The 27,429-nt window shown below is 40.7% G+C and overlaps 1 protein-coding gene across 1 annotated transcript in view; it reads right to left on the bottom strand.

Moving 5' to 3' along the window:
* The window catches only part of LOC124722099 (MAM and LDL-receptor class A domain-containing protein 1-like), a 339,161-nt gene extending 316,311 nt beyond the window's left edge, over nucleotides 1-22,850 (bottom strand). The window contains exons 1-2 of the mRNA XM_047247296.1: nucleotides 22,770-22,850; nucleotides 11,530-11,615 (exon numbers count right to left, since the gene is read on the bottom strand). Coding sequence (XP_047103252.1) covers nucleotides 11,530-11,613 — 84 coding nt within the window. The 5' untranslated portion in view covers nucleotides 11,614-11,615; nucleotides 22,770-22,850. The remainder of the gene's footprint in view (nucleotides 1-11,529; nucleotides 11,616-22,769) is intronic.
* Between the last annotated feature and the right edge of the window lie 4,579 nt (nucleotides 22,851-27,429).

The raw sequence follows: 27,429 nt of genomic DNA on the forward strand, positions 1-27,429 counted from the left end.
GCTCCATTGCTGCACGTGTGGCGAGGTACATCATCTGGTGACGTCACCTGTTCAATATTTATCATCCACTTTTCCAGTACTTCCGTCATTGCGACCCCCACGTGTCTTACATTAAATTATTTGTCTCGGCCTCATCTACGTCGCTTCGGGGATTTATAAACATTATTAACAATCACCCTGTATATATAAAGGGTAACTTTTCCTAGCAAAAAATCCTGGAAAATTCTTGACCAGTTACTTCAAATTTCGACAATTTACTCTAATGACCGTTCGGACAGGCATGGATTACATATTTTTAATATATAATGTATATAAATATAAACATAAAATCTATGTTCTAAATGAAGACAATTTGCAGTTTAGCGTTGTTGCCTAAATCTCGATAAGTTCTTGACCAATTTACTTCAAATTTTTACTCAATTTCGTTCTAAATGTTCGGATGGACATAGGTTACGTATCTTTTTAAAATATGTATGGTATATAAATATGTGACTATTATATGAAGGCGCAAAAACCTGGAAAACATCTTGAACTATTTACTTCAAATTTTTACTCGATACTGTACTAAATATTTGGACCGACATAGGCCATATATATTTTAATGTCTGTAATATACTCGTATTTGAACAGGTCGTTGTTAAATGTTGTTACCAAAAATCGTGACCGATTTACCGCAAAATTTTACACAATATTCTAATAAACCTTCGGACAGGCACAGGCTACATATTTTTTAAGATACATGTGGTATATAAAATACGTATAATATATGCGGAAGAACCTTTGTTAGCAAATATCTTGAAAGTTCTCAGGTGATTTACTTCGAATTCTTGTACCTTACTCTGATAAACAGATGGGCATAGGATGTATTGACGAAAAAATCGCAACACTAAGAAAGAATCAGGCGACGTAAACGAAAGTTGATGAGCCTCTTTCTACATACGAAAGATGATGTCTATTCAGATTCTGCAGCAGTCGCATAAGATTTGCACTAGTAGCGCCTCTATGAGGATACAAAACAGGTTTGCTTTAAACACACTCTCTAACGGTCGTGAGTATTAGTTACCTTTGAGACTGGACATAGAAAGTTGTTGTTACTTAAGAATACCTTTAACGTGACAAAGATTCCATTATCAATATCTCCACTGAGTTTGAACGAGGTCGTGTTATAGAGCTATGAGAAGCTGGATGCTCCTTCTGCAATATTTCAGAAAGTCTTGGCAGAAATGTAGCCATTGTACATGATTGCTGGCTGCAGTAGTCAGGAGAATGTATGGTCGTAAGAAGATTGGCCCCAGACAGCCACAGAGCACTATCGAGAGGCCAGACCTTCGTGTTCGGCGTAAGGCTTTGGCGCATCGTATGGCATTTGTGCAGCAATTTGAGCAGCAGTTTGCGCCCCAGTATACAACGAACTGTTACATACCTCTGTCGTAACCCAACATGCTCTACACAGTGTCGACATGTCGCCTTGGCCTGGTAAATCGCCAGATCTGTCTCCAATCGAGCACATATGGGACATCATTGGATGACAACTTTAACATCATCTGCGAACAGCATTAACTGTCCCTACATTGACTGACCAACAGCAACAGGCATGGAACTCCATCCACAAACTTACGTCTGGCACTTGGACAACACAATGCATGCAGGTTTGCATGCTTGCATTCAACATTCTGGTGGTTACACCGGTTATTAGTGTATCAGCAATCCCTATTTGCAATGGCTTGTCTGACGCTTACATTAACCAGTGATCTTGCAGGGTTAATCACTTACATGTGTTAGCGTGGCAAATTTAATCTAGAAATTCCATTCCTCTACATTAATTATTTTTTTGGTGTTGCGATTTTTTTCCATCAGTCATACAGACATACATATAACCCAAATAACTGGTATGAAAACACATTCATAAACGCATTGTGTCCACAATTATCTTGCCATTACCAGGTTACTTTATTATTCCGTGGCCTAAGAGAGTAGTATGAGTTGATGTAGTTACAGATCCGTCTCGCTTTTCTTGTCTAAACGCTCCTTCTTTCCCTTTTTCTTAGATTCTCTCCTCCTCTTTTGGAAGTCGCTGCTGGCAGTGGAGGCAGCACCTCTATGATGCCTTTAAAACGTCTAATACGACTGATGTGTAGTGTCCCAGGGCGAGTTGGAAGTTGTAGCTCAAGATTAACAGGTGACGTCATTTCCATCACCTCATAGGGGTCCTGACAACATTCCACAAACTTCTTAATTTTTCCATTTAGTACACACGAGATGGTCATCATAGCCTATTGACCTATGTGATGCCTAGGTGACAATGGTTTCCTATTATGTGCCCTGTCTTGTTGCTCCAAAGCTTTGATGTTCATCTTTTACTCCTGTCACGAAATAATTTTTAATCTTATAGAGAAGTTTTTCTCTGGCGAAGTATCACCTCCTCTCAGAGACTTACGTAACTCAAAAGGCAATGGCAACTTCTGACCTAAAATAAACTTGTACGGGGAGAACCCTGTGCTCTCGTGGGTTTTGGAATCATATGGTCCCATGACGTATGCGAGTACAGTGAGTACAGTGACCCAGTTATTATGCTGTGAGTTAACGTGCTACACCTACACGTTTGCTATCCTTCCTGTTTGACCATTTGCCTGTGGATGTATGGTAGTAGTCTGAAGTTTCTTAATGTGCAATAACAGGCATAAGTAATTCATTAAATCGGAAAAGTAATAACTTGATCAGTTATTACTGTCTCAGGCATTCTGAACTTGAGTACCAACTGCTTCACCATTGCATGTGCCACAGTTTCGGCCTGGTTTTATAAGGCTATCATAGAAACGAAAGGTGAAAAATGATCGATTATCATCAAAACATAGTGATTTCCTGCTGCTGTTTGTGTAAATGGTCCAGTAATATTCATCCCAACCATTTGAAATGTTTTATCTGCTACAGGTAATCTATGTAAAGTAATCGTTTCATGACCGAGCTCTGCCCTTTATGCACAAGGTCTATAATTCTTTATGTAATGATCGACATCTTGTCTGCATGTTATGCTCCAATAATATTTTGCACTACTCTGCATTTCGTAGATGTGAGAGCAGTTTATGCTGCTAAAATTGAATCATGGGTCTGCCTCAATACTTTGTTTTGTAATATCTCTGGCACCACACAGCTCGCACCGAGCGAGATGGTGCAGTCGTTATCACTATAGTCTCATATTCGGGAGGATGATGGTTCAAACCCACATCTGGCCATCCTGATTCCGGCTTTCCGTGATTCCCCTAAATCGCTTCAGGCAAATGCCGGGATGCTTCCTTTGAAAGGGCATGGCCGACTTCCTTCCGCATACTTCCCTAATCCGATGGGACAAATGATGTCGCTGTTTGGTCTTTCCCCCAAATCAACTAACCCACGATAGGTCGCATCTCGTTTCCTTTGCAGTACTTGATCCTCCATGGTGAACTGCAGCTGCTTGGTGAGTCGCTGACAGTCTAGTCGTTGCTTTGTGCTTCCTTCCATTCATCCTGGTCTATGCCAACACATTAAACAGCACATACTTTGCAGCTCAGACTGTTTGTATTTGTGTGTGATCTCTTTGGATGATGTATTACGCTGAAATCAAACTCAGGTGCAATCCTATCGAGATTACCTACTATTTGGGTCTTTAAGCCATAATAACCGTTATCGGTTATCACTTTAAACAACATCCATATAAATAAAATCAGAAATATTTTATTCCAAATATTAATGCCAGCATTTCTTTCTCAGTTGTCGAACAATTGCTTTCTGACCTATTTTGATGTAAAAGTAAAACGAAATATTTATTATGGGGAAATTTTCATGTCTGTCTCAATATTTTACAGAAATTATTGTGAAATGCTGTCACGTGACAGTCAATATCGAAAAGAAATGTCTTAAAGTGATTGACTGCAGACAAAAAAATACACAGCCATCTATATATTTTCCTGTTTTCGAAAGAGTTGACACGTATTTGATGATACTGGCACCCTAAAAAAGTGTAGCAATTATAATTCACAATGATTTGTAAAAGTTTTCGATGACTAATAGTGCGATACATGTATTATCTGAAAGATGGAAGTTGTGTATTAAACGGCACTTTCAATTTTGATACAGTTTTGATTTCCTTAACTCGCGATGTGTTCCACATAAGTGTTCGCAAAGACGTGCTGTAATAGGTATCGATACGCAGTGTAGACTCTTTGAGTTGTGTCTCTCTGAGACACAGAGGGGTACTGTGTTTACCTTTGATGGGTTCCGCACACTTCCAGCTAATCAGGAGCTCTCAGTTAGCTTGTGTCATGCTTGCGAGTAAGTTCAAAACACTTTTTCTGTTCCGGGGAATCGAGCTGTGAGTTGCCGTAGTTCAAAGACGGCGGCAGTAGTTCGGAGATTTAGTGAGATCGTTTCAGTTATTTGCAGTTGTTGATAAGAAGCAAGGATCTGAGTAATTTCATCCGTGTAACATTCGTATCACACAGTTTATTGTGTAAACATTTCACCTGTTAAGTTGCCAAGATGAACTGATATTTAGGCATGAGATATTGCGAAGGTTCAGTGACTGTATGTTTTTCACAAGGTGGAAGGTGTTTACTGAAATGTGTTGTAATCATACAGTCCGAAGTATTATGCACAGTTTGGTCAGTCTCAGCTCCAACTTAGATTGTTCTATGCTTTGGTGGAAATAGGGTGTATAAAGTTTGAATATTAGTAATTACTACAATTTCGACTTACGCCTCACGTGTATTACGTATCCCACGTGGCTGGTGTCAATTTTTCTTTGGTTTGAAGACAATGCAGATAATTTATTAGCATTTGCTGTTACTCGTTCCTGCGTATCTTACTCACTTACTGAATATTTACACGAATTTGTGGTGTATTTCTTCTCAAATGCCAGCCTGTGCAAAGCTCCCACTAGAATTCCCAGCTTCTCTACTTACTGGTTACAAATATTCGAGGAAATATTATTTAGTTCGTTCACAGATTTAAAATACTGACAGTGATAAATATCGCATTCTTTGCACTTATAATTTTCAGGTGCAAAGGTAAGTTGTGAGTGGTTCCTGAACGCAAAGTTGCAGCAGCAGATTTTACTACGGCGTTTATGTTCTTGCCTCCACGAAACAATTTGTGCGGCTAATGATATTGATACCATCAATAGTTTGTAAGAGGTGATACAAATTAAGTGTTTCGGGTTGCATCATTATTCAAATGATCTGGAAAGGTATTCTCAGCAGATAGCCATTTTCATGTTAAAGTATTAAGACTACAGTCAAGGGCCACGATCCCATTGCACCATGTTCAGCTGTAAGTTGATCACTTGTACATTCTCTAGTTTTGACAGGATCTTAAGAGTTTCTGACAGTATATGATGTTCATTTCTACAAGCTACGCCTGCCAATTGCAAGATGCGCGATTTATTGTGTGTGCTACTGTGAATTATCCGTGTATCTCTTTTTAACTCTCGTAGTTAGATTGCGTTACAAAAATGGTTACTAGGTCATGAGTTTGATTATAGGACATAGTTTCATTAAATCGTGGTCTAAGGATACTACTTACTAGTCTAAGTTTCTATTGCAGTAGCCATCTTGCAAGGTGAAGCATGAGCACTTTTGTACACCTTGTACAGATTTAAGGAATTATGAGCGGCAGTCAAATGAGGACAGCTGGAAAAAGTACGTACTCTGTTCATTATCTCAAAAGTAATCGCCATAAATGTTAATACGAGGGCTGTCCAGAAAGGATGTTACGATTGATCGCTAAATGAAAATCACAGTGAAAATCAGAAATGTTTCATTTGTAACAGTTAGCTACACCTTTCAGCTACTTCTCTACGTAGTCGCCGTTCTGACTCAGACATGCGTCGTAGCGTTGTACCAACTTTCCAATACCCTCATCATAGAAGGCAGCCGCCAGTGCTTTCCGCCAAGTCTCTACACTGACCTAAAGCTCGTTGTCTGTGCCAAAATGTTGTCTTCATAGCCAGCGGTTCGTTTGAATAGAGATGAATCTCATTGGGAGACAATTACGGGCTGTATTGTGGGTAACCAAACATTTCCAATTGAAACGATGCAGGAACATCTTCATTGCCCCTGCAGAATGAGACTGAGAATTGTCTTGAAGAATAAACCGCATGACAGTTATGTAATGTTGGTTGCATAGCTTCAGGGGAAAATTCTCACCAGGCCCTCGTACTTGGCGGGAGACACTATTTTCTATAACATCTTTACGCGCTCACTAAGAGCTCAGGAATGAAAAAAGCGGCATAATTCTACCTAGAGTCATACTAGAGACACTGCCCAACACATCTTTACAAAGCTTTATCGGATTTTCATAGTCGTTTCCACTTCGCGACCGATCGTAACTTACTTTCTGGACAGCCCTCGTACATTTATGCCTCTGGGAGACAAGACTGTCAGTTCCTTCATGAAAAGATGTTTGAGGCTGTCTGCGGAACCATTATTGTATCCAGGGGCGCACCTGTTCGTCTGAAGCAAATCAACAGCCATGAGTGTCTTTTCTCAGGGGTAGAAAAATATGGAAATCGCATGGAGACAGACTATATGGAGAATTTATAAGGGCTTCCCAGCCAGACTTCTGCAGCATACTCGAAACAACCTCGCAAGATGTTGACCCGCTGAGAACTTTTACTGGTTAGAACTTACACTTCCTACCCACAGTCCAGATCTATCCTTGGAGACCGAGCGAGGTGGCGCAGTGGTTAGACACTGGACTCGCATTCGGGAGGACGAAGGTTCAATCCCGCGTCCGGCCATCCTGATTTAGGTTTTCCGTGATTTCCCTAAATCGCTCCAGGCAAATGCCGGGATGGTTCCTTTCAAAGGGCACGGCCGACTTCCTTCCCCATTCTTCCCTAATCCGATGAGACTGATGACCTCGCTGTTTGGTCTCTTCCCCCAAACCAACCAACCAACCAATCTATCCCTGGAGTAAGACTTTAGTGATTGTCGATTTTCTTCGAAGAGGCGCACACCTGGATACAATCATGGTTCCGTAGGAAATTGCAGGCCGTTGTGGCCGAGCGGTTCTAGGCGCTTCCGTCCGTAACCGCGCTGTTGCAACGGTCGCAGAATCGAATCCTGCCTTAGGCATGGATGTGTGTGCTGTCCTTAGGTTAGTTAGGTTTAAGTAGTTCTAAGTCTAGGGGACTGATGACCTCAGATGTTAAGTCTCATAGAGCTTAGAGCCATTTGAACAGTAGGAAATTGCAAACCGTTTTCCATGAAGGCACTGAGAGTCTTGTGTCACTGTGGGATAAATGGATCAACAGTTATGGTGATTACTTTTAAAATTATGAACAGTTTACTTACTTTTTAGGGTTTCGTACCTCAATCGGTAAAAACGGAGCCGTTATAGAAACACATATTTGTCTGTCTGTTAGTCCTTTTTTCTCAGCAACGAGTACTTATCAAGTTGCACTTTGTCGCATAATAAGGTCTACTGTCCCTTGGGGGTGTAAAAACACTCAGGCTTCTCAGGCAACGAAATCAAAAGAATTGGCCATTTACGTCACATGTTTCATATTCGAATGCTCACTCATAAAAACCTATACTGTGCTTCCCGTTGATCTAGAACCATAAAATTTAGTAAGAAGCAGGGTTTCACGGCACACTTACAGGAAAAAATCTGAAAATGGCTAATTTGTAATTATATCACACGAAAGAAATTGTCATTTGTTATCTGACTGTCTGCCCGCCCTTCCGTCTATTGAGACCCTTTCCCTAAAGAACAGGTCCACGTGTCAGGTTGAAATTTGTCACATGCTAAGATATGTAGTCCCCTGGCGTTCTAACAAATTTAAGCTTCCAAGTCAGTGCACTCAAAAGATATGACCATTTATGTCACACTTTTGATACTCGAAACGACACTCATTAAAACCTATAGAGTGCTTCCCGTTGGCCTCTCATCATGAAATTAGGCAAGAAGCGATGTTTCGCAGTACAAGAAAAGGGAAAAGTCTGGGAATTGTGAATCTGTAATTATATCATATGAAAATTGTTTATCATTTATCTGACTGACTGACTGCCTGTCTGTCTGTCTGTCTGTCTATTAAGATCCCTTTTCCTCAGGAACGGCTAAACGCATCATATCCTCAGCAAAGGATAAACGTATCAAGTTGAAATGTGTATCAAATGCCGAGGTCTATAGTCCCTTGACGTTGTAATAAATGTAAGCTTCTATGTCAATTCAGTCAAAATACACTGAAGCGCCAAAGAAACTGGTATAGGCATGCTTATTCAAATATATATGTAAACAAGCAGAATATGGCGCTGGGGTCGGCCACGCCTATATAAGAAAACTGTCTGGCGCAGTTGTTAGATCGGTTACTACTGCTACAATGGCAGGTTATCAAGATTTGAGTCTGAATGTGATGTTATGGTCGGCGGGCTCCGACGTAGCAAAGAAGTGGGGATTTTCCCATATGACCATTTCACGAGTGTACAATGAATATCAGGAATCCAGTAAAACATCAAATCTCCGACATAGCTGCGGCCGGAAAAAGATCCTGCAAGAACGGGACCAACGAAGACTGAAGAGAATCGTTCAACGTGACAGAAGTGCAATTGGTGCAGATTTCGATGCTGGGCCATCAACGAGTGTCAGCGTGGAAACCATTCAACGAAATTTCATCGATATGGACTTTCAGAGCCGAAGGCCCACTCGTACACCCTGATGAATGACGATACAAAGCTTTACACCTCGCCTGCGCCCGACGACACAGACATTGGACTGTTGATGACTGGAAACAGTTGCCTGGTCGGACGAGTCTCTTTCTAAATTGTATCGAGTGGATGGAGGTTTACGGGTGTGGAGACAACCTCATGAGTTCATGGACCCTGCACGTCAGCAGGGGACTGTTTAAGCTGGTGGAGGCTCTGTAATGGTGTGGGGCGTGTGCAGCTGAAGTGATATAGGACCCCTGATACGTCTAGATACGACTCACAGGTGACACGTACGTTGATCATCTGCATCGACTGATGTCCACTGTGCATTCCGACGAACTTGGACAAATCCAGCAGGACAATGCGACACCTCACACGTCCAGAATTGCTAGAGTGGCTTCAGGAACACTCTCCTGAGTTTCAACACTTCCGCTGGCCACCAAACTCCCCAGACATGAACATTATTGAGCGTATCTGGGATGCCTTGCAACGTGCTGTTTAGAAGAGATCTGCACCCCCTCGTACTCTTACGGATTTATGGATAGCTCTGCAGGATTAATGGCGTCAGTTCCCTCCAGCAGTACTTCAGGTATTAGTCGAGTCGATGCCACGTCGTGTGATCGCGTGATCGCGGGTGCCCTACACGATATTTTGCAGGTGTACCAGTTTGTTTGGCTCTTCAGGTGTATGGCCATTTGTCACATATTTCGATACTTGCAAACTCACTCATCAAATGCTATTTTGTAAGAGTACTTCCCGTTGCCCTAGAATCATGACATTTAAGAAGAAAGGCTTCATAGTGCGACTGGACGGGAGAAAACGAAATTGTTAATTTGCAATTATATAAAACGAAAGAAAACTTTTTAATTTATCTCTCTCCGCCAGTCTGTTAAAAAGTTTTTTTCTCAGGAACAAGTAGAGATATCAAATTGAAATTGATATCATATACTGAGATCTAAGATTCTTTGGTGGTGTAAAAATGTTAAGCTTTTAAGTTAATTGATCTAGAATCATGAACTTTGGCAAGAAGCTATGTTTCACAGTGCAAGTTAAGGACAAAAAAGAGAATTGTTAATTTTTAATTTATTACAAGAAAAACTTTTCTTTTGTTATTTGTTATCCAACTTCAAACTCAAAATTAAATCATTCCTGAGACCAATATCTTGCCAGTATTAACGTCGATAGTAGGCAAAAATCGTCGAGATTCTCATCTCCCGGAATGGCTGAACAGTCTATACACATAATTAAGTTTGCAAGTAACCATCAGAGCGCCAGTCCCACTCAGACCTGACTATTTTTTTCCGTCTGTTTCGTTTTCATTTGACTGCCCTTTTATACGTAACATTTTCAACAGTGATTAGTTGCGAAGTAATGAACTACTGCAAAAGGTGCGTCTATGAAGCGTACACCTTTCATGGCTAATTTGAAGGGAAAACAAAAAGGAGTCCGCCGGCGTCAAGTCTGGTGAATGAGGGTGTTGAAGATCATAATCTTCGGTTGAGCGGGAAAGTCGAACTCGCAGACGTAGTTGATGTCCAACAACGGCTGACCACTGTGCAACGAGCAGTTCCACTAGAAGCAATAAATGAAATAGCCTCAGGTTGCAGATATGTTATTACTCTTATTGCACGATCCATATCGAGGCCTCATGCCTCATGCTCAGTGGCACCATTGCACACAGAAAACACTTTTTTTAATATTACATACATTAGTGCATATACAGCATAACATATAATTTGTAAGCGAATAAAATATGTAATTTGTAAACTAACCGTTATACGTATAATTTGCAAGAAATTTTATGTTACGTCATACGTGCACTGATGTATGTAATCTTATAAAAAGGTTTTTACTATGTGCTCAGGTGCATCTGAGAATGAGGCATGAGGCCTCGAAATCCATCATGTAATAAAACTTATAACACGATAACTGCAGCTAATTATTGTTATTACTATAAAAAATGTAAATGCCGTATGGCTAGGGCCTTCCGTTGGGTAGACCGTTCGCCTGGTGCAAGTCTTTAGAGTTGACGCCACTTCTGCGACTTGCGTGTTGAGGGGGATGACAACACAACACCCAGTCCCTGAGCGGAGAAAATCTCCGAGCCAGCCGGGAATCGAACCTGGGCCGTTAGGTATGACATTCCGTCGCGCTGACCACTCAGATACCAGGGGCGGACGTTATTACTCTATGTGCCTACGTTCCCACCAACCAGTATGTTGGATATCCACAGGAAGCGTTTTCTGAGAGTATGCAACAGCTTTACAACCGATGTCAGAATTTGTAGCTAATGGTGATTGCTCTGAAGCCTATAAATCTTTTTTGTTTGTAACTAACGTTTAATTTTTCCCTTAGAACTTGTCAGACGCATTTTGTACAAATATTGCTCATTATGTAACAATAGGTGCAACATTGAAACAAGCGACCAACTACGTCATACGCCAGTATTTCTTCATATGTGTAGGTTTCTTTACCTAGCTGCGACAATCGCGATTTGAAAAGATAAGTCAGTCGAGTGTGTATTCAAGACATGATTAAGCAGTCATTAACGTAAATTTCAACACGATGCCATGGAACACAAAATTACACTTTAGGAAGACGTCTGAAGAAATTGACCCGGAATAAAAAGCCCATACTGGGTTGGATTTCTCCCGTCGATCAGTTAGTTTAAATTTCTGTTTACAAAAATGATAAAATCACATGCACAACCAGACGGAGAGATCTATGGGTATTTATATTTTCTACGTTTCTTTGGTTTAAAGTCCAGCTCACAAGTGTTTAATGACGCTTTGTACATTAAACACTGAGTATCAATGGTGACGTCGCTGCCGCTAAGCCATGAACTTACCACGATGTCTTCGTAATCAATGTCACCTGCTGCGGTGTTCAACAGTAGGACTGTTACCAAAGCGAGCCTCCATAGCGTTGTCATATCTGCAACAGCCAGACATTGATTATTAAAATGAGGAACTGACGATTACCATCCCAAACACACTTTTGTTACATGAGACACCGATTTTAGTCCAACATACATAATTACTTTTCTTTTGCATTTAATTTATTATTTAAGATGCACGCAGTGTGTGTTTTATTCCCAGTTCACTAAACAGCGATAACCTACCATCATAAAATGTGAGAATCGCAAAAACTTGAGAATTTTTTCTCAAACTAGCGAGAATTCCACTCTTCATACATACTTTAAGCATTAGCTGACTACAATAGTACACTCCCAGTGTAAGGCGTTCGCATTTTTCGGACCTTACATGAGCTTCATAATTACGATACAGAATAAAATCCCCAAAAGATAGCTCTATATTGCTAACAGGAAGCAATTGTAATAATCTCATGTACCGAATAACAAAACAATATATATCCTTATAACGACAGGGGAATGCGTAAATGAGATAAAGTGAACGCAGTTTGGAGGCGGACTGTGCACGTGGCTAATGGTATTGGGAAACTCCAATTAACATTAACAAAAGAAGGCCCAGCTGCAGCGCAGAAAGAAATAAGGCCAGAACAATATAATACCTTTTAAATAAACACAGGTAAGACCTTTACGTCTGCGAAGTGAGGGCAGTACGCTTCACGTATCGTGGCAACAGATGTAAAGCGGTAGTTCATATTTTTGCGGGCAGAGCGTTGTGCACGTCGCTCCATCCCTTAGCGAGTATGCAGTAGCCATTATTTCGACTAGGGAAAGTTTAACGTTCTACGGAATGCAGGAAAGCTGAGACTGAGTGATTCAGTCAAGGTCAGAGTAGGGAATTAGCGTTTCAGATCCAGCACGGAGACAACGCCGCCGCAGTTCCCGATTTGATTGATGGATGGCTCTGAGCACTATGGGACTTAACTTCTGAGGTCATCAGTCCACTAGAACTTAGAACTAATTAAACCTAACTAACCTAAGGACATCACACACATCCATGACCGAGGCAGGATTCGAACCTGCGACCGTAGTGGCGCGCGGTTCCAGACTGAAGCGCCTAGAACCGCTCGGCCACTCCGGCCGGCTTCCCGATTGGTAATGTACCAACGCTCATTAGGCGACGTTAAATATTGAGTCGAGAGTTTGCTCACTCCAGCTTGCATACACTTTGAATATATAATTTCAAGAGTTGAATACTAACATACCCTCCACTGAGTACATGAGAGTTTGATTAGTTTAAAAGATAAAATTTCATTCTCCACCAGCTTAGTCCATTGAAAATCTACGACAACGTAGATGTAAATTTCACTGATGAAGATTTGATTGTTTTGCTTGTTACAACATTCTCATATATAGAGATAAAGATTTAATAATCACATATTCAATGTCCAAATATTAATTATTTTGTTGAGAATTGAAAGTAATTGAACTTGCTAGTTATGTATCACTTGAACCCTGAAAGTAGTGACAAAATAAATGTAGAATGAAAAAGGGAGAAGTTGTGTTGTCATTTTGGAAAAAATTCCAAACTCTCATTTATATCAGTTTGTGCACTCTTGTTATGTCACAGCAGAATTTCTAATTAATTTGAGACGATTAGCACCTAACATTAGCGGTATTACAGGGCCAAAATTAATAGCTATCTAGAATGTCTGTTTACCACCTTGGGCTTGAGAACACACAAAGATACGTTATCCACTTGCGCGCGATCACAAAATAGCTTTACCTACCAGCACTTTACACAAAATGACAACGCGTTACATCAGTTTCCAGGGATTTTAGTAGAGAAGCTTTCTCTTCAAAATTTAAGACTTAAATTACTGATAAAGACAAAATCGCACAGTATGTTGTTATATGATTAACAGTTTTTAGTAGGTATTGCATTGCAGCCAAATGTTCCAGCAATATATCCTGTCTCTTAGCAATAAAATTGAGTGAGATTTGCATCTAGGCTGATTTCTTAAGGGACTAACATTTGAAATACACGTCCCATTTTCGCATTTATTCACACAAAGTGCACTGAGGGAACATTGTTTTATGACTCGCTGCCAGCTTTAAAACGTGACATGCACAATGAATCGTTGCCCATACCCCTACCTTATAATGAAAGGGGTAGTAATATCTGAGGTAAGGATTCATAATAGCTGTCGTTAGAATTACTATGGTGTTTTAAATTGACTTGTTGAAATAGATATGGGTCTAATGCTAATGTAAGTACAACGAATTTCTTTTCAGCATAGAAACCAGGAAATATGACTGACATGCAGGTAATGTTAACGTACTTGAAAGTTCTGAAATTTCTAAATTACAGAACGTATTTGGAAGGAATTTATCAAGGAAAAATCCGTAGGTACCGCAGTATCTATGTTATGTTCAGATGATATTATCCATGAAAATATTAGAGCAAATGAAAACTGAATAGCGGAAATACTTTACAGAAGCAGAGTCCGTAATTCGTCTGTAACACAACGCTGCAGTCAAAAGTGAAACACCCTACCAAGCACACTGAAGTTTATTAAATCAGCAGTACCGTAATATCTTGCATTCTCCCGAATGTAAGGTTACATGCTTTGACATCATATTGATCGTGAACTATAGTTTTACTATGAACATTCTATCATAAAAGTTGACGAGGAGATTCGGAGTAATCTATGACAAAACTGTGAATTTGTTTGTCTCCTCAGTCAGTGAAAGAAATAACATTTTGCTTGCTACAACGTATGAAACAACAGGACGAAATTGAGGAGTTTAATCCAAACAAGCGATAGCTCTACTGAAAGAATACACTTTTTTACCCAGTTGTTCCTACTGAGAAAATGAAACGTCTGCGGCATTCTAAGCCATGCACTGCTCGTATGGAACACTTTCGTATGTTGTCTGAAAAACGCAAGCCACTTTCGTTTGTGAGACAGAGTAACGTTCTTACATCCATTCGATCGGTAAGTCGTTGATCGTCATCAGAGGCCCAAAATGCTGCCATGTATGGATACCAAAACTCGTACGTTATCCGCTGATGGCCTGCATAGGGGCCATCAGCCTCATGGACTTGACGCCAAACGTATCATGTTACCATGCACGGTACGTTCGACTAGCATGCTGTAGCTGTTCTCTAGGGTCCCGTTGACGCTTTGAGGTTTACGCAATCTCCAGATTGTATTAGTCGACCACAACATTACTGCACCTGGGAATGAGGACACTTCGGTCGGCTTATCATGAGTTTTTATCGCGATATTTCACGAGGACACGCTGAAACACTTGATAGTATATGCACAACTAAATAGAATTACTTGCGTTTTCCTTAGTCACCACTGTACTTATTTGCTATAACGTCATCACCGACCGAGCGGGGTGGCGCAGTGGCTAGCACACTGGACTCGCATTCGGGAGGACGACGGTTCAATCCCGCGTCCGGCCATCCTGATTTAGGTTTTCCGTGATTTCCCTAAATCGCTCCAGGCAAATACCGGGATGGTTCCTTTGAAAGGGCACGGCTGACTTCCTTCCCCGTCCTTCCCTAATCCGATGTGACCGATGACCTCGCTGTCTGGTCTTCCCCAAACAACCCAACCCAACCCCCTCATCACCGCGTGTCTCCGATAACGGCCTCGCGAGGCTAAGTTCAATAATATCGTCGTCGCATAATAATTACGGCAACGCTCAAACTCTTCAGAAATGCAGCTGTCAGTCACATAGAAATCACATATCCTTAAGGTCCTTCGAACTGTTATCAAATATCGACAACCCATTTCTTATTCCTGCCACGCTTGACTACTCACTACGTAGCAATGCTGCTGCTCTGAGCCCGTGATCACAATTCATATGCAGTTGTTTGTGAACAAAAAATGGTTCAAATGGCTCTTAGCACTATGCGACTTAACTTCTGAGGCCATCAGGTGCCTAGAACTTAGAACTAATTAAACCTAACTAACCTAAGGACATCACACACATCCATGCCCGAGGCAGGATTCGAACCTGCGACCGTTGCAGTTGCTCGGCTCCAGACTGTAGCGCCTAGAACCGCAGGACCACTCCGGCCGGCATTTGTGAACAACTAAAACGTTTCTACAGCCAATATTGCCAACGAACGATAGCGACTTGTCGCTCGACTCTGAGTTGGCCAGCTTGAGTCCTAGTGGTGGAAAAAAATAAGTGGTGTGCCTATATAATACACCGCCCGACAAAAAGAGACGTACCCAGAAGACACTGTCAGATGTCAATGCAACTTCATACACTTACACACCGTCGGCGATCATGTAAATGATTAAAACTGCAATTCTCTGTGACAGTTAGAACGGCCACCAGAGAGCTTTGGTGCTATACTGTACGTGTTTAGTGTTATCAGGCTTGGTAAGGTATATAGGGAAGGTGAACAAATCAGATGCTGAGTGGTTACTGTGAAGGACACGGAGGTGTCACGTACTCCTGTTATCAACACCTGACAGACTTTAAAGGGGGCGTTACTGTGGGTCTTCATTTGGTTGGCTGGTCGAATGGTACAACATCCAGAGTTGTGGCGCATTTAGATGTGACAGTGGCCCAAGGTAGAACTGCATGCGAGCACGAGGACACGCATACTCTTCGTCAAGGTTCCGGTCGACCACACCTGACCACACAAGGGAAGAGCGCCGTATTGCGCATCAAGTATTGTAACGCCACCACATCTGCACCGGCCACCCGAGAAGTAATAATGGACCCTCTGCAACCATTGGTCTGAGACTAGCAGCAACCTGACCAGAGAATTACTGTCTGATGCGTAGGCTGCCATTAACACTATGACGCAAATCTCTGCCGTGACCGGGATGCACTGATTGCTGGTGAACGGCGTCAAACTGTGCTCAGCGATAAATCTCGGTTCTGCACTATCCCTGATGGCCATCATCGACGAGTATGGTGGCGACCTGAGTGGTTAGAGGTCCAGTTCTTCCATCAATAGTCCTCGTATGTTACCTCTCACGCGAAAGTACTGTGGTGTCATTTTTCAACAAGACAATGCTCGGCCACGAATGGCACGTGTCTCTATGAACTGTCTGCGTGATATTGAGGTGCTAATGGGGTCAACAGTATTACCTGCTGTTCCCTTGACATCGTGGGCGGGACCAGCACGAACCCCAACTCCGTCCAGTGCTAGTATCCAAGGTATCAAGAACCAGTTGCTACATCTGTGGGCCATCTTGCCTCAAGAGAAGGTACAATAGCTTTATGACACCCTCCCCAACTGAATCAGTACACATATAGAGCCCAACGTCATACTGATAAGTGGGCTCATGCTGCCTAGCTCTTTTAGTTCTTTGTAAATTTGACTCGGTTCTTTACTCGTTGAAATAACGTTTCATACCATCTCAACTTACAAAGTTTCATGTTGTTTTCTTCTTCCTTTCTGGTTGCTACACTTTTTTGTCAGGCAGTGTAAATCCTATTAATCTGATTGGTAATATAACTTATTCATTTTCATCACCAGTATCCCGACCATAGAGAGTGAAAAAGTGAGGGCGTGAACCTACTAATCATCGAATTAGGCGACAATGTCTGGATTTAAATCCCAGAACTGTTCACAGTGGCTTCACTGTCGATGGCGAACCGACCGTCGCTTGCGTACCTTAAATTCGGGGGTCCCCTTGGTGCTATATGAGACGAACAGGCAATTTGACAGCACTGAGCGTCAGCTTCAGTCTTTTTTTTTTTTTTTTTTTTGTTGTCATCACAAACATCACAAAATTACATGTATGCCTACGCACTGTCATGAAAGTTAGAAAAAATTTCCATTTTAGGCGGATGAAACCGTATGAAAACAGTCGTAACTCAACGGTAGTATATCACGTAGGCCAAAGCTAAGGAGAAGTTTCAAGTAGATTTCAGAGAGCATAGCTACAGCCTAATGCTAACACTAGGTTTGAGAATCATGAAAGAAGGTTGTGTGCGTGTAAGAAACCTAGAGAGACCGGAAGATTTCAGACAGATTATATAATAAGACAGATTTCGAAACTGGGTTTTAAACTGCAAAAGATTTCCAATGGCAGACGTGGACTCTGATCATAATTTAAGTGTTATGTAACTGAAGAAATAGCGGGAAGGTAGGAAACTAAGGAGCTGAGACTTGATAAATTAAAAGAACCAAAGATTAAGAGCCAGAAAAGGAGCATAAGGCGACGATTGATTGAAACAGGATAAGGAATACACAGTAGAAGACGATTGAGTAGCTTCAGGAGATGAAATAGAGACGCCAACTGAAACAGTAAAACGAGAAGTGACAGTAGAAATCCTTGGATAACAAAAAAATATTATATGTAACTGAATAAAGGAGAAAATTTAAAAATGCAGTACATGAAGCAGGCAAAATAGATGGCAGACGTCTAAAAAATTAGACTGGTACAAAGGGCAATATTGCTAAGCAGAAGTGGCTAGACGGCAGATGCTAGGCTGTAGAAGTGTACGAGACGAGAGAAAGGATAGATGCCTCCTACAGAAAGTTAACTTCTGGAGAAAAGAGAAGCACCTATACAAAAATCAAGAGCTCAGACAGATTAACAGTATTAACCAAAGAAGGGAAAGTTGAAAGAGATACACGGGTTATACGAGAAAAAAAACCCTGAAGAAGATACTATAGAAAGGAAAAAGGAAATATCTCAAGACGAGATAGGAGATGTGATACTGCGAGAAGGCAGAGCACATAAAAGGCCGAAGTCGAAAAAAGTCGCTGGCGTTGACGACGTTACCTCTGAATTATAAGGAGAGCCAGCCATGACAGAACTATTCCAGCTGGTGCGCAAAATACATGCGACCGGAGAAAAACCCTCAGATTTCAAGAAGAATGTAATAATTTCAATTCCAAAATGGCAGACACTGACATGTGTATTACCGTACCATCACTTTAAGATGTCGTGTTTGTGAAATACCGACATTAATTATCCGCAGAATAATAGGACGACTGGGAGTAGCCAACCTGTGGGAAGATCAGTTTGGCTACCAGAGATATCCAGGAACACACTGTAATGACAGAATCATGAAAAGTTGCCGGGAAAAGGGCAAAATCATCTAAGTATGAATATTTACTGTGAGCCTTGTAAGTTACGGAGAGATGTGCAGTGCAAGCTGATTTCGTCTGTCCATTAATGTGTCATACGCATCGAGTAACTGAAATGTTCCCTCCACATTGGGAAGCATTCCACTTACTACCGATGTGATGAGATAGTCTTCACATGTTAAGAATTACACCGAATAGTAATGTCTGCACTTACAGAATTAGGCACATATTTCTTTGTTTCCTCCACTTCCAGATAAACATCCGGAAAAACTAAAAGACTTGTATTTGCAGAGTCAGTTCTCTGTTATTGGCAAAAGCAATACTTAACGTAAAATCATTGGGACGTAGACTGCTCTGCTAGGAAAGAGAATCCTGGGTCTTACTGCAGCTTGTCTTCCTGTATGTGTATGTTGCAATAATAATGTGCAGAATTGGTGAGTCATCGTCGTTTATTCACGAAAGATACAAAACATTTCTATTGCCCAATTGTTCCAACAACACCAGCCTAAAACACAGCCTTAAACGCCAAACAAGGCAGAGTCCAGCGAACAGAAGACTTCCAGATTGAGAAGCGCTCCAGCCAGCACAAGAGTTCCAACGAGCAGAAGAGTTCCAGCAGTTTCGGATGAACGCGCCTATAGCGGATACTATGTAAGTGAGCATTATGTTCATTTTTAGATTTGGAGTGAGTTCTTTTATGATTTTAGGTAGTCTGTTTCATGTTCCATGGATCAGTTGCACGATTAATAGTAATGATCTGGAATGAGGCACTTTGCATTCAGATTATACATTCATGCGTAAATACATGCTGATCATTTAGAAGTGTTTTCCTCTTTATATTTATCGCTTTAATTTTTTCCAGTCCTGATGTGAAGTATTAATTCCTAAACACCACGTTTTACACACTACAAAAAAACTCATCTACAAAATGGAAGGAATTGTAAACGAGAAACTTCTTTAGTTTTTCAAATTTAACTTTCCTGTACGTCAGACATTTTACATCATTGCGTAAGTGATCAAGAATTTTGGCGTCAGCATTATGTGCCCCATTTTGCGCCAAAGACAAACTTAATGTGGAATAATGAATGCCATTTTTTCTTCTGGATTTGTAATTATGTGCATCATTTTTCCCTTTGAACTGTAGTGAATTATTTACAACAAACTTCATGAGGGAATAAATATACACCGAAGCAGTTGTGAAAATGCCTAACTGGCTCAAATGGCTCTGAGCACTATGGGACTTAACATCTGTGGTCATCAGTCCCCTAGAACTTAGAACTACTTAAACCTAACTAACCTAAGGACATCACACACATCCATGCCCGAGGCAGGATTCGAACCTGCGACTGTAGCGGTCACGCGGTTCCAGACTGAAGCGCCTAGAGCCGCACGGCCACACCGACCGGCAATGCCTAACTCCTTAAATAGATCTCTACAAGATGGTACTGAATGAGCACCACATATTATTGTTACTCTTGAGGAACGAAGACTTTGTTTCTTAAATATTATTATTCTAGTGGCGTTATTGAGTGGAAATACTCAAAATATGTTAACTTACTGGTTTGTCTCTCCCCAAGGTTTACAATGACTCGAACTGCAAATAAGGCTGAAATAAGTTGTTTCATTGTTCAAAAAATGTTTTTTTCCAGTTTAAATTCTCATCAATATGGACACCACCCTAGCTGTTATTTACTTTTCACGTGTTATACTTACCATTGGCGTAATACCTTTACATGGGCAGAAATGGATATGTTGGTTCTTTTTGAAATTAGGAGAGACCATTTGCAGAGAACCATTCAATTAAAATTTTAAGACGTTTTTTTCTGTTGCTATATGTACGTTTCAGTTGACTACAATACTAGCGTCATCTGCAAAAAGAAGTAATTGTGTTTTGTGGGCATTAGAACGAAGGCCGATTACATACATGAGAAAGAATATTGAACCTATGATTCAGCCTTGTCGAAACCCATAAGTGATTTTTTTCCCATTCAGAATAATCGCCCCTGCTTACATTGGCTGAATTACGAAGTATAATTTCCTCCATTCTTTTGGTTAGATATGACATTATCCACTGGCTGTCTATACTATCATTTCCATAAAACAGTTTATCAAGGACAATATTGTTTCAAGCAGTGTTATTTTGTTATTTAATGACTGCAAAATTTGGTGGGTGAATGTGTATATGGCATTCTCAGCTGAGCAACTCTTCTGTAACTGTAATTTACTGAAGATATTAATGTCAGCAACGAAACGGGTTTGTAGTTATTGGCACGTCTACTATCATCTTTATTATAGAGGGGTTTAACAATGGTATGTTTTTATATTTCTGGAAAAATATCCTGAGTTAGTGGTGCATAACATGTTCCAAAAAAGGCAGCGATTATCACATGGAACAAGTCTTTAGCACTCTGTTGGGAACACCACCAAATGCAGATGACGTTTTATTTTGTGAGAGAATTTTTCTAATTTAAGAAGTATGTGAGAGATCTATATGATTGAGTTTTATGTGAGTTCCTTTTCCAACATATTGCTTTGAGTTTTCTCTTGAGCTGCTTGTCCCTATACTTCCTGCTACATTCAATAAATAATTATTCATACCGGCTACTTGTGACTGACCATTTATAGCCCTTCCTTTTAAAACAGTAGTAATATTATCCTACTCTGTGGCCTTTTGTCCTGTCTCTCCTCTCGCTGCATTCCATACAGAGTTAAGTCTACTAGTATCAGACACAGAACTTAATGTGAGGAAGAACTTTCTGAGTGTACTTTTGGAACAGAGCATTGTATGGTAGAGAAACGTGGATTGTGGGAAAGCCGGAACTGTGGAGAATCGAAGCCTTTGAGATGCAGTGCTACAGAGGAAAGTCTGCAATACTAATTACTGATGTATGACATAATTCGCGTGTTCCTTGATTTTTAATAACTTTCCTTAGTAATTCTGAGTAGTTTTATAGCATGCAACTACTGAAGGATCTCTACCTTTTTCTTGCCAACTGATAACTCCAGTTTTCTTTTCACAAGACACTTTAATTGATCTAGTGATTCATTGTTATTTACGTGGCTGTTTAACATCCTTTCTGATCAGTTTACGAGGCAAGGTATTTTCAAATAATTATATGAATTTATCATGGAATAGCTTCAATTTTATGTCAACTCTTGGTTCATTATAAATTTTATCCCAGGCCATCAGCTGTAAACTACTCCTCAAAAAATTTGTCCTGAAATTACTAAATATTCCGATTTCCATTCAGGAGAATCTTAGTGTAAGACACTATCTTATTCATCCTAACTAAATGCGCATCATGATCAGAAAGAGCATTTCTTGTTGGGTATATAGTTATTTTCTTGCTTTGAGCTTCATCGGAGAAAACATGACCAACCAGTCCTAATGTCACTATCCATCTGTTTTGGAAAGTTAATTACTAAGATCAAATTGTAGGATCCATATAAGATATTCACATAATTTCTCGTGCCACAATCCTTCAGAAATTCTACATCGAAATCACCACAGACCACTAACTGCTTGTTGCTCTCTAACATATAGTACAGTAACGAATCCATATGCCTCATAAAGAGTTTAAAATTTCCCAGTGGATTTATATGCAGTTATTCCACACGCACATATTTATATGTGGTGACCTCTACAAAATCTACTAATTTCAGTGTTTTTGAACTTGTGTTCTGACGTAATGTATGTGTGAGGAGACTGTTTCCAAAATGAATTTTTCACTCTGTAGAAGAATGTGCGGTGGTATGAAACTTACTGGCGAATTAAAACTGTGTGCCAGCTCCCGGAACTGTACATCTGGAGAACAGAGTATGGAAGTAATATATGGACTAGCAAACAGGACAAGGAGTACTAGAGCCTTTTCAAATTTGCTGCTGCAGAAGAAAAAAACCTATGAAAAACTTTCGCCTGAAGAGTGAATTGGTTTAGTGTGACTTGGAATAAGTCAGTCATGAAAAATGAATTTTTAAGGATGTGGGCTGTAATGTGTGTACAGAAATGAGAAGCTGTAGACAGGATCGGAAGACAAAGGAAGCAGCTTCGGACCATTTGAAAGACTGACAACTTAAAAATATACAAACAAGAAAATCAGAAAGGGAGCTTAGATTCGTTCAGAATTGGTACACTTACCGTCTGAAGTAATATTTCCTGAGCAGAAGTTTCTCTCGGAGCGAACTGCAATGTGAGTACAACGTGCGGCGCGGTCTCCACCCCGACTGGCAAAGCACACCGGGTGCTGGCGGCAGTCAGATATGCCGACGAGATCTGCACGCTCCACGTGCTGGCCTTTGTGCGTCACTGCAGTTGGCAAATTATCGCAAGTACATCTCTCCACTCCAGCAGAGGTCGGACGGTCGGCGCTGCCACAGTTTATTTGCATATAATCTCGATCCTAATGCACAGTGGCTGGTCAACCACTAACTGGAGTAACCCCATTCCCAGAGTCTAGTTAGTATTGTCAGTCAACCTCAAAGGATCGCAAGTAACACTGACCCAGTGAGTCACATGTTCGCGCTAACTAGTATTTTTCCTGAATCGTGAATGGTCGCCGTGATTCATCTGCTCCAGGATTCAGTGACGCTGGGTTCTGCGCAGCAGCCACCTCCAAAAAGTCTTTAATCTGTATTCTACAAATATCTGCGTCGGTATTAAGAATTCATAAATGTTTTTATGACAGTACAATTCAATAAAGAAATTTGAGTTTTTGACCGATGAAGATGACGTTAAGTCTACTTTTAATACTAAATCTGTAAACATATCTCTCTCTCCAAGAAAGCAATCGACCTCACATAGTATTTCGAACTAAGAGTTGACAGAAATCCCAAGCTTGAAGTAGAAAATTTTGAAATTAGGCTCCCTGTGATGTGGAAGGTTTAAAGCAACAAGTAAACACAGTAGGTACAGGGAGATCCAAAACGAGTCCGACTGCTCATATGGACAAGAAAAAACGGCGTTGGAAAACTTAAATTGTTTGATGTGTCAATCGCCTGCCAGATCCGGGCGCGCAAGTCGTAGATTCACTCGGAAACGTGCTAAAATCTATAGCACGAAAATACCCTGACCACGTTGTAATACTAGAGATTGACATTAATTTTCATAGCAAGGACGCAGAGTACCCTATGGCGTAAGGATGGAAGGACAGTCTAGCGAAGTAATACTGAACTCATTAACAAGTAGTTATCAACAACTAGTCCAGTAGCCCACACACGATATATACAGTCACGGAAAAGAAATCGCAACCCCAAAAAATAATTAAATTACATTAATGACACTTCAGGAAAAAATGTCTAGGTAACACATTTAAGTGGTTAACATTGGACGATCACAGGGTAATATAAATGCGAGATAAGCCACTGCAAATGTGAACTGTTGTTACATTAATAACCTGTGTAGCCGCCAGAATGTTGAATGCAAGCATGCAAAGGCGTATGCGTTCTACTATAAAGTTGCCGGATGTCAGTTTGTGGGATGGAGTTCCATGCTGTTGCACTTCGTCCGTCAATACAGGAACGATTAATCCAGTTTGAGGACGACATTGGAGTTATCGTCCGATGATATCCCATAGCTGTTCGATTGGAGACGGGTCTGGTAATCGAGCAGGCCAAGGCAACATGTCGAATCCCTGTAGAGCATGTTGGTTACAATGGCGGTAAGTAGGTGAGCGTTATCCTGTTGGAAAATACCCACATTAATGTTTTTCATGAATGACAACCGGTCGAATCACAAGATTTGCGTACAAATTTGCAATCAGGGTACGTGGGAGAACGAGAATGCTCCTGCTGTCATACGAAATCATAGCCAAGACGATAACTCCAGGTCTAGGTCCAGTGTGTTTAGCACGCAGACATGTTGGGTACAGTTCCTCTCTTGGCCTCCTCCTAGCCAAAATACGGCCATCACTGGCACCGAGGCAGAACCAGATTTCATTAGAAAACACAAGACATTCACCTTGCCCCCCAATGAACTCCCGCTTGGAACCACTGAGGTCGCAAATGGTGGTGGTTTGGAGTCAGTGGAATGCACGATACAGGGCGTCTGGCTAGGAACTGTCCTTAAAGTAACCAATCTGAAACAGTGCGTTTGGTCTCTGTGGTGCCCACTGCTGCTAAAATTGCTGCTGCAGACGCAGTACGATGCGTCAGAGCCATACACCAAACACGACGGTCTTCCCTCTCAGTAGCGCCACTTGGCCGTCCGAAGCCCATCCTTCTTGTGACCCTACATTCTCGTGATCACCGCTGCCAGCAATCATGTACAGTGGCTACGTCCCTGCCAAGTCTTTCTGCAGTATCGCAGAACTTCCAGTTTCTCGTTCAAACTCAGTGAGGTGCTGATAGTGTCTTTGTTGCTTTAAACGCATTCTTGACTAACATCAACTCACCATGTCCATCTCAAACGTAACTAACGTCCACGAACGTTAGTGTGTATATTTAAAGCAAACCTGATTTGCATCGCCATAATGGTGCTACTAGCGCCACTCTTAGGCGAATGGTGTGAAATTTGAATAGACATTATCTTTCAGATGTAGAAACACGCCTACCAACTTTCGTTTATGTCGCACAACTCCTTCTTGGTGTTACAATTTTTTTCAGCAGTGTATTTTTGGCCTCCTGCGTACAAACAGAGCTATTTTTTTTCAAAAGAATCATCGAATATTCAGTAATTAGCAAATTATAAGGCCACTACAGTGATGATGGTATGTATTTGACGTTCGTAATCATACCAAGTAATCCGTATTCGTTAGCCATAACGTTTTACTCCAATACCATGGTAAAACATAGGAAATTTCAGTAAGTCCACTTTTAAAAGAAGTGGTAGTTAACAGTGGTAATACATATATAGTAACAAACATCACTGGGTAGTTTTTTGCATTGGGAATTTGAAAACAGCAGCAGATAACCAACTACAACGCTTTCAAGGGTGAAATACCACCTGTAGAACGGAATTACTCGCACGATCGTATCCACGCGCCCTGCAATATTACTGTTTTCCTTGGCGTATGAATTTTACCGTTGCTGTTCCTATTATTCAGAGAAGTTGGAGTTCTCTGACGATTTGCTCGCGTCTCTCGGTAAATTATGGAATATTTTTTCCACACTTCATGTCCTCGAATGTGAACATAAAATATTGTAGTTATTTATAAGTTACCTAACTTTAACATGTTGCTTCATTTCAGTAACTTCAGTGGTGGTCAAACATAGCGAACTGTCGCGTGTTTCTAATAAGTATTTTAAACTTTTGTGTTTTCACTTCTTGGGTGGGTAATAATTAGTCTTACTTTCTCACACAGCTTCATTCTTACTTTCAACTTGTTTAAACTGTCTAACGGTTAGGTGAGCTTCTATTTCACCCTCACAGTTATGGGCTGAGCAGCAATACAGCTGACTTACAAGACTGGTATTAACATGATTATTAAAAAATTTGCTAACTAATGAGAAATTTCATCAAATTACTATTCAGACCAGATGCAGAGCGTTTATAATGAAATTGCATTTCAAAGAGAATTCCAATACGTAAAAGGGATGTGGTAAAGTTACACTATCTTATTGAGTTAAATTATTTCGTTTACTTCCATGCTGTTTTGCCTATGTAATGAAACGTTTCACTCTTCTTTCTTCAATTTAAGATGCATTACGATGTTTGTGATTCTTCACGAAGGGCGTTCTCGGGCAGAAACTATTGTCAAAATTAGTTACGTACAGTGAGCTATGTGAAGTAGTGAATGCTTCATGAGAATAAAAGTTCATCCCGTAAGTGCACCTTGAGCCATCACGTTGTATAATCTGAGGCAGTAATATTGCAATGTACTTGGATGGTGATAACTGTGGGAGAGAATATATTGTGCGTGGTAGGTGCCATGTGCTTTCAGTCATAACTTAACTCCGAACCTGACTCCAATGGTCAGTCCCCACTGACTTTGACCTAGGCTTTACTGGTCTACTGCATTCCATTAAAACAACTGTTTCTCTAACAGCCTCAGCTGATACGATGGCCACTCGGAATGTATGAACCCATCGGACGTGCACAGTAAATGCAGCACTCTCATTAAGTCATTAACCTTCAGCTACACTACTCTGAGAACTTTCGAAACTGTGAATCTCAGTATCTTTCCTAATATGGGTCCTACTGAGCTCATAGATGTTACCAATTCCTCTAATGGTGGAAAAACACGTAGCGAAACAGCCATTAAATCGTTCAAGAATTTGTTACACAGTTTTTGAGTCTGTCGCCCCGAATTTTGACATTCCGACCTGACTCCTCAGCACGCTACGCAATTTTTCGTGCTTCCGATAATGATGAAAATCAAACATGTGCAGCAGAATTCAAAGTATCAGAAACACGCCGATATACGAACTGTAATTTTCGAAAACAGAAAAGTTATTAGTAACTGTGTAGCCAATGGATATTCGCTTTAATGCTCTGTATGTGGTTTTTTAAATGCTATTGTTTCGCGCGCACACAGTAGCGTACAGTAGAATTAATTTGAAATTTAACAGTGTGCAAATGTTAAGATTTAGCTTTTCAGTGTATTTTACAATTTTCAGACGTTATTAATGGAAACTTCTCCCACTGTTATTGTGTTAGCTGAATACATGAACAACAATTACAGGATCATAGCAATGGACGCTTTATGTACGCACTTACAGTAAGGCTTTCCAGTGTATTTCTACTTCCCCATTGAACTGACCTTTTAGGCCTAGAAGATATTCTGCTGCTTTCACTCCATTACTAATATGAACGAATTTTCTTTTGAGTCCGTCACGCCACAGTATATTTTTTCTGGTGCATT

Source organism: Schistocerca piceifrons, chromosome X, assembly GCF_021461385.2.
Source record: "Schistocerca piceifrons isolate TAMUIC-IGC-003096 chromosome X, iqSchPice1.1, whole genome shotgun sequence".
In the NCBI taxonomy this organism is placed as follows: domain Eukaryota; kingdom Metazoa; phylum Arthropoda; class Insecta; order Orthoptera; family Acrididae; genus Schistocerca; species Schistocerca piceifrons.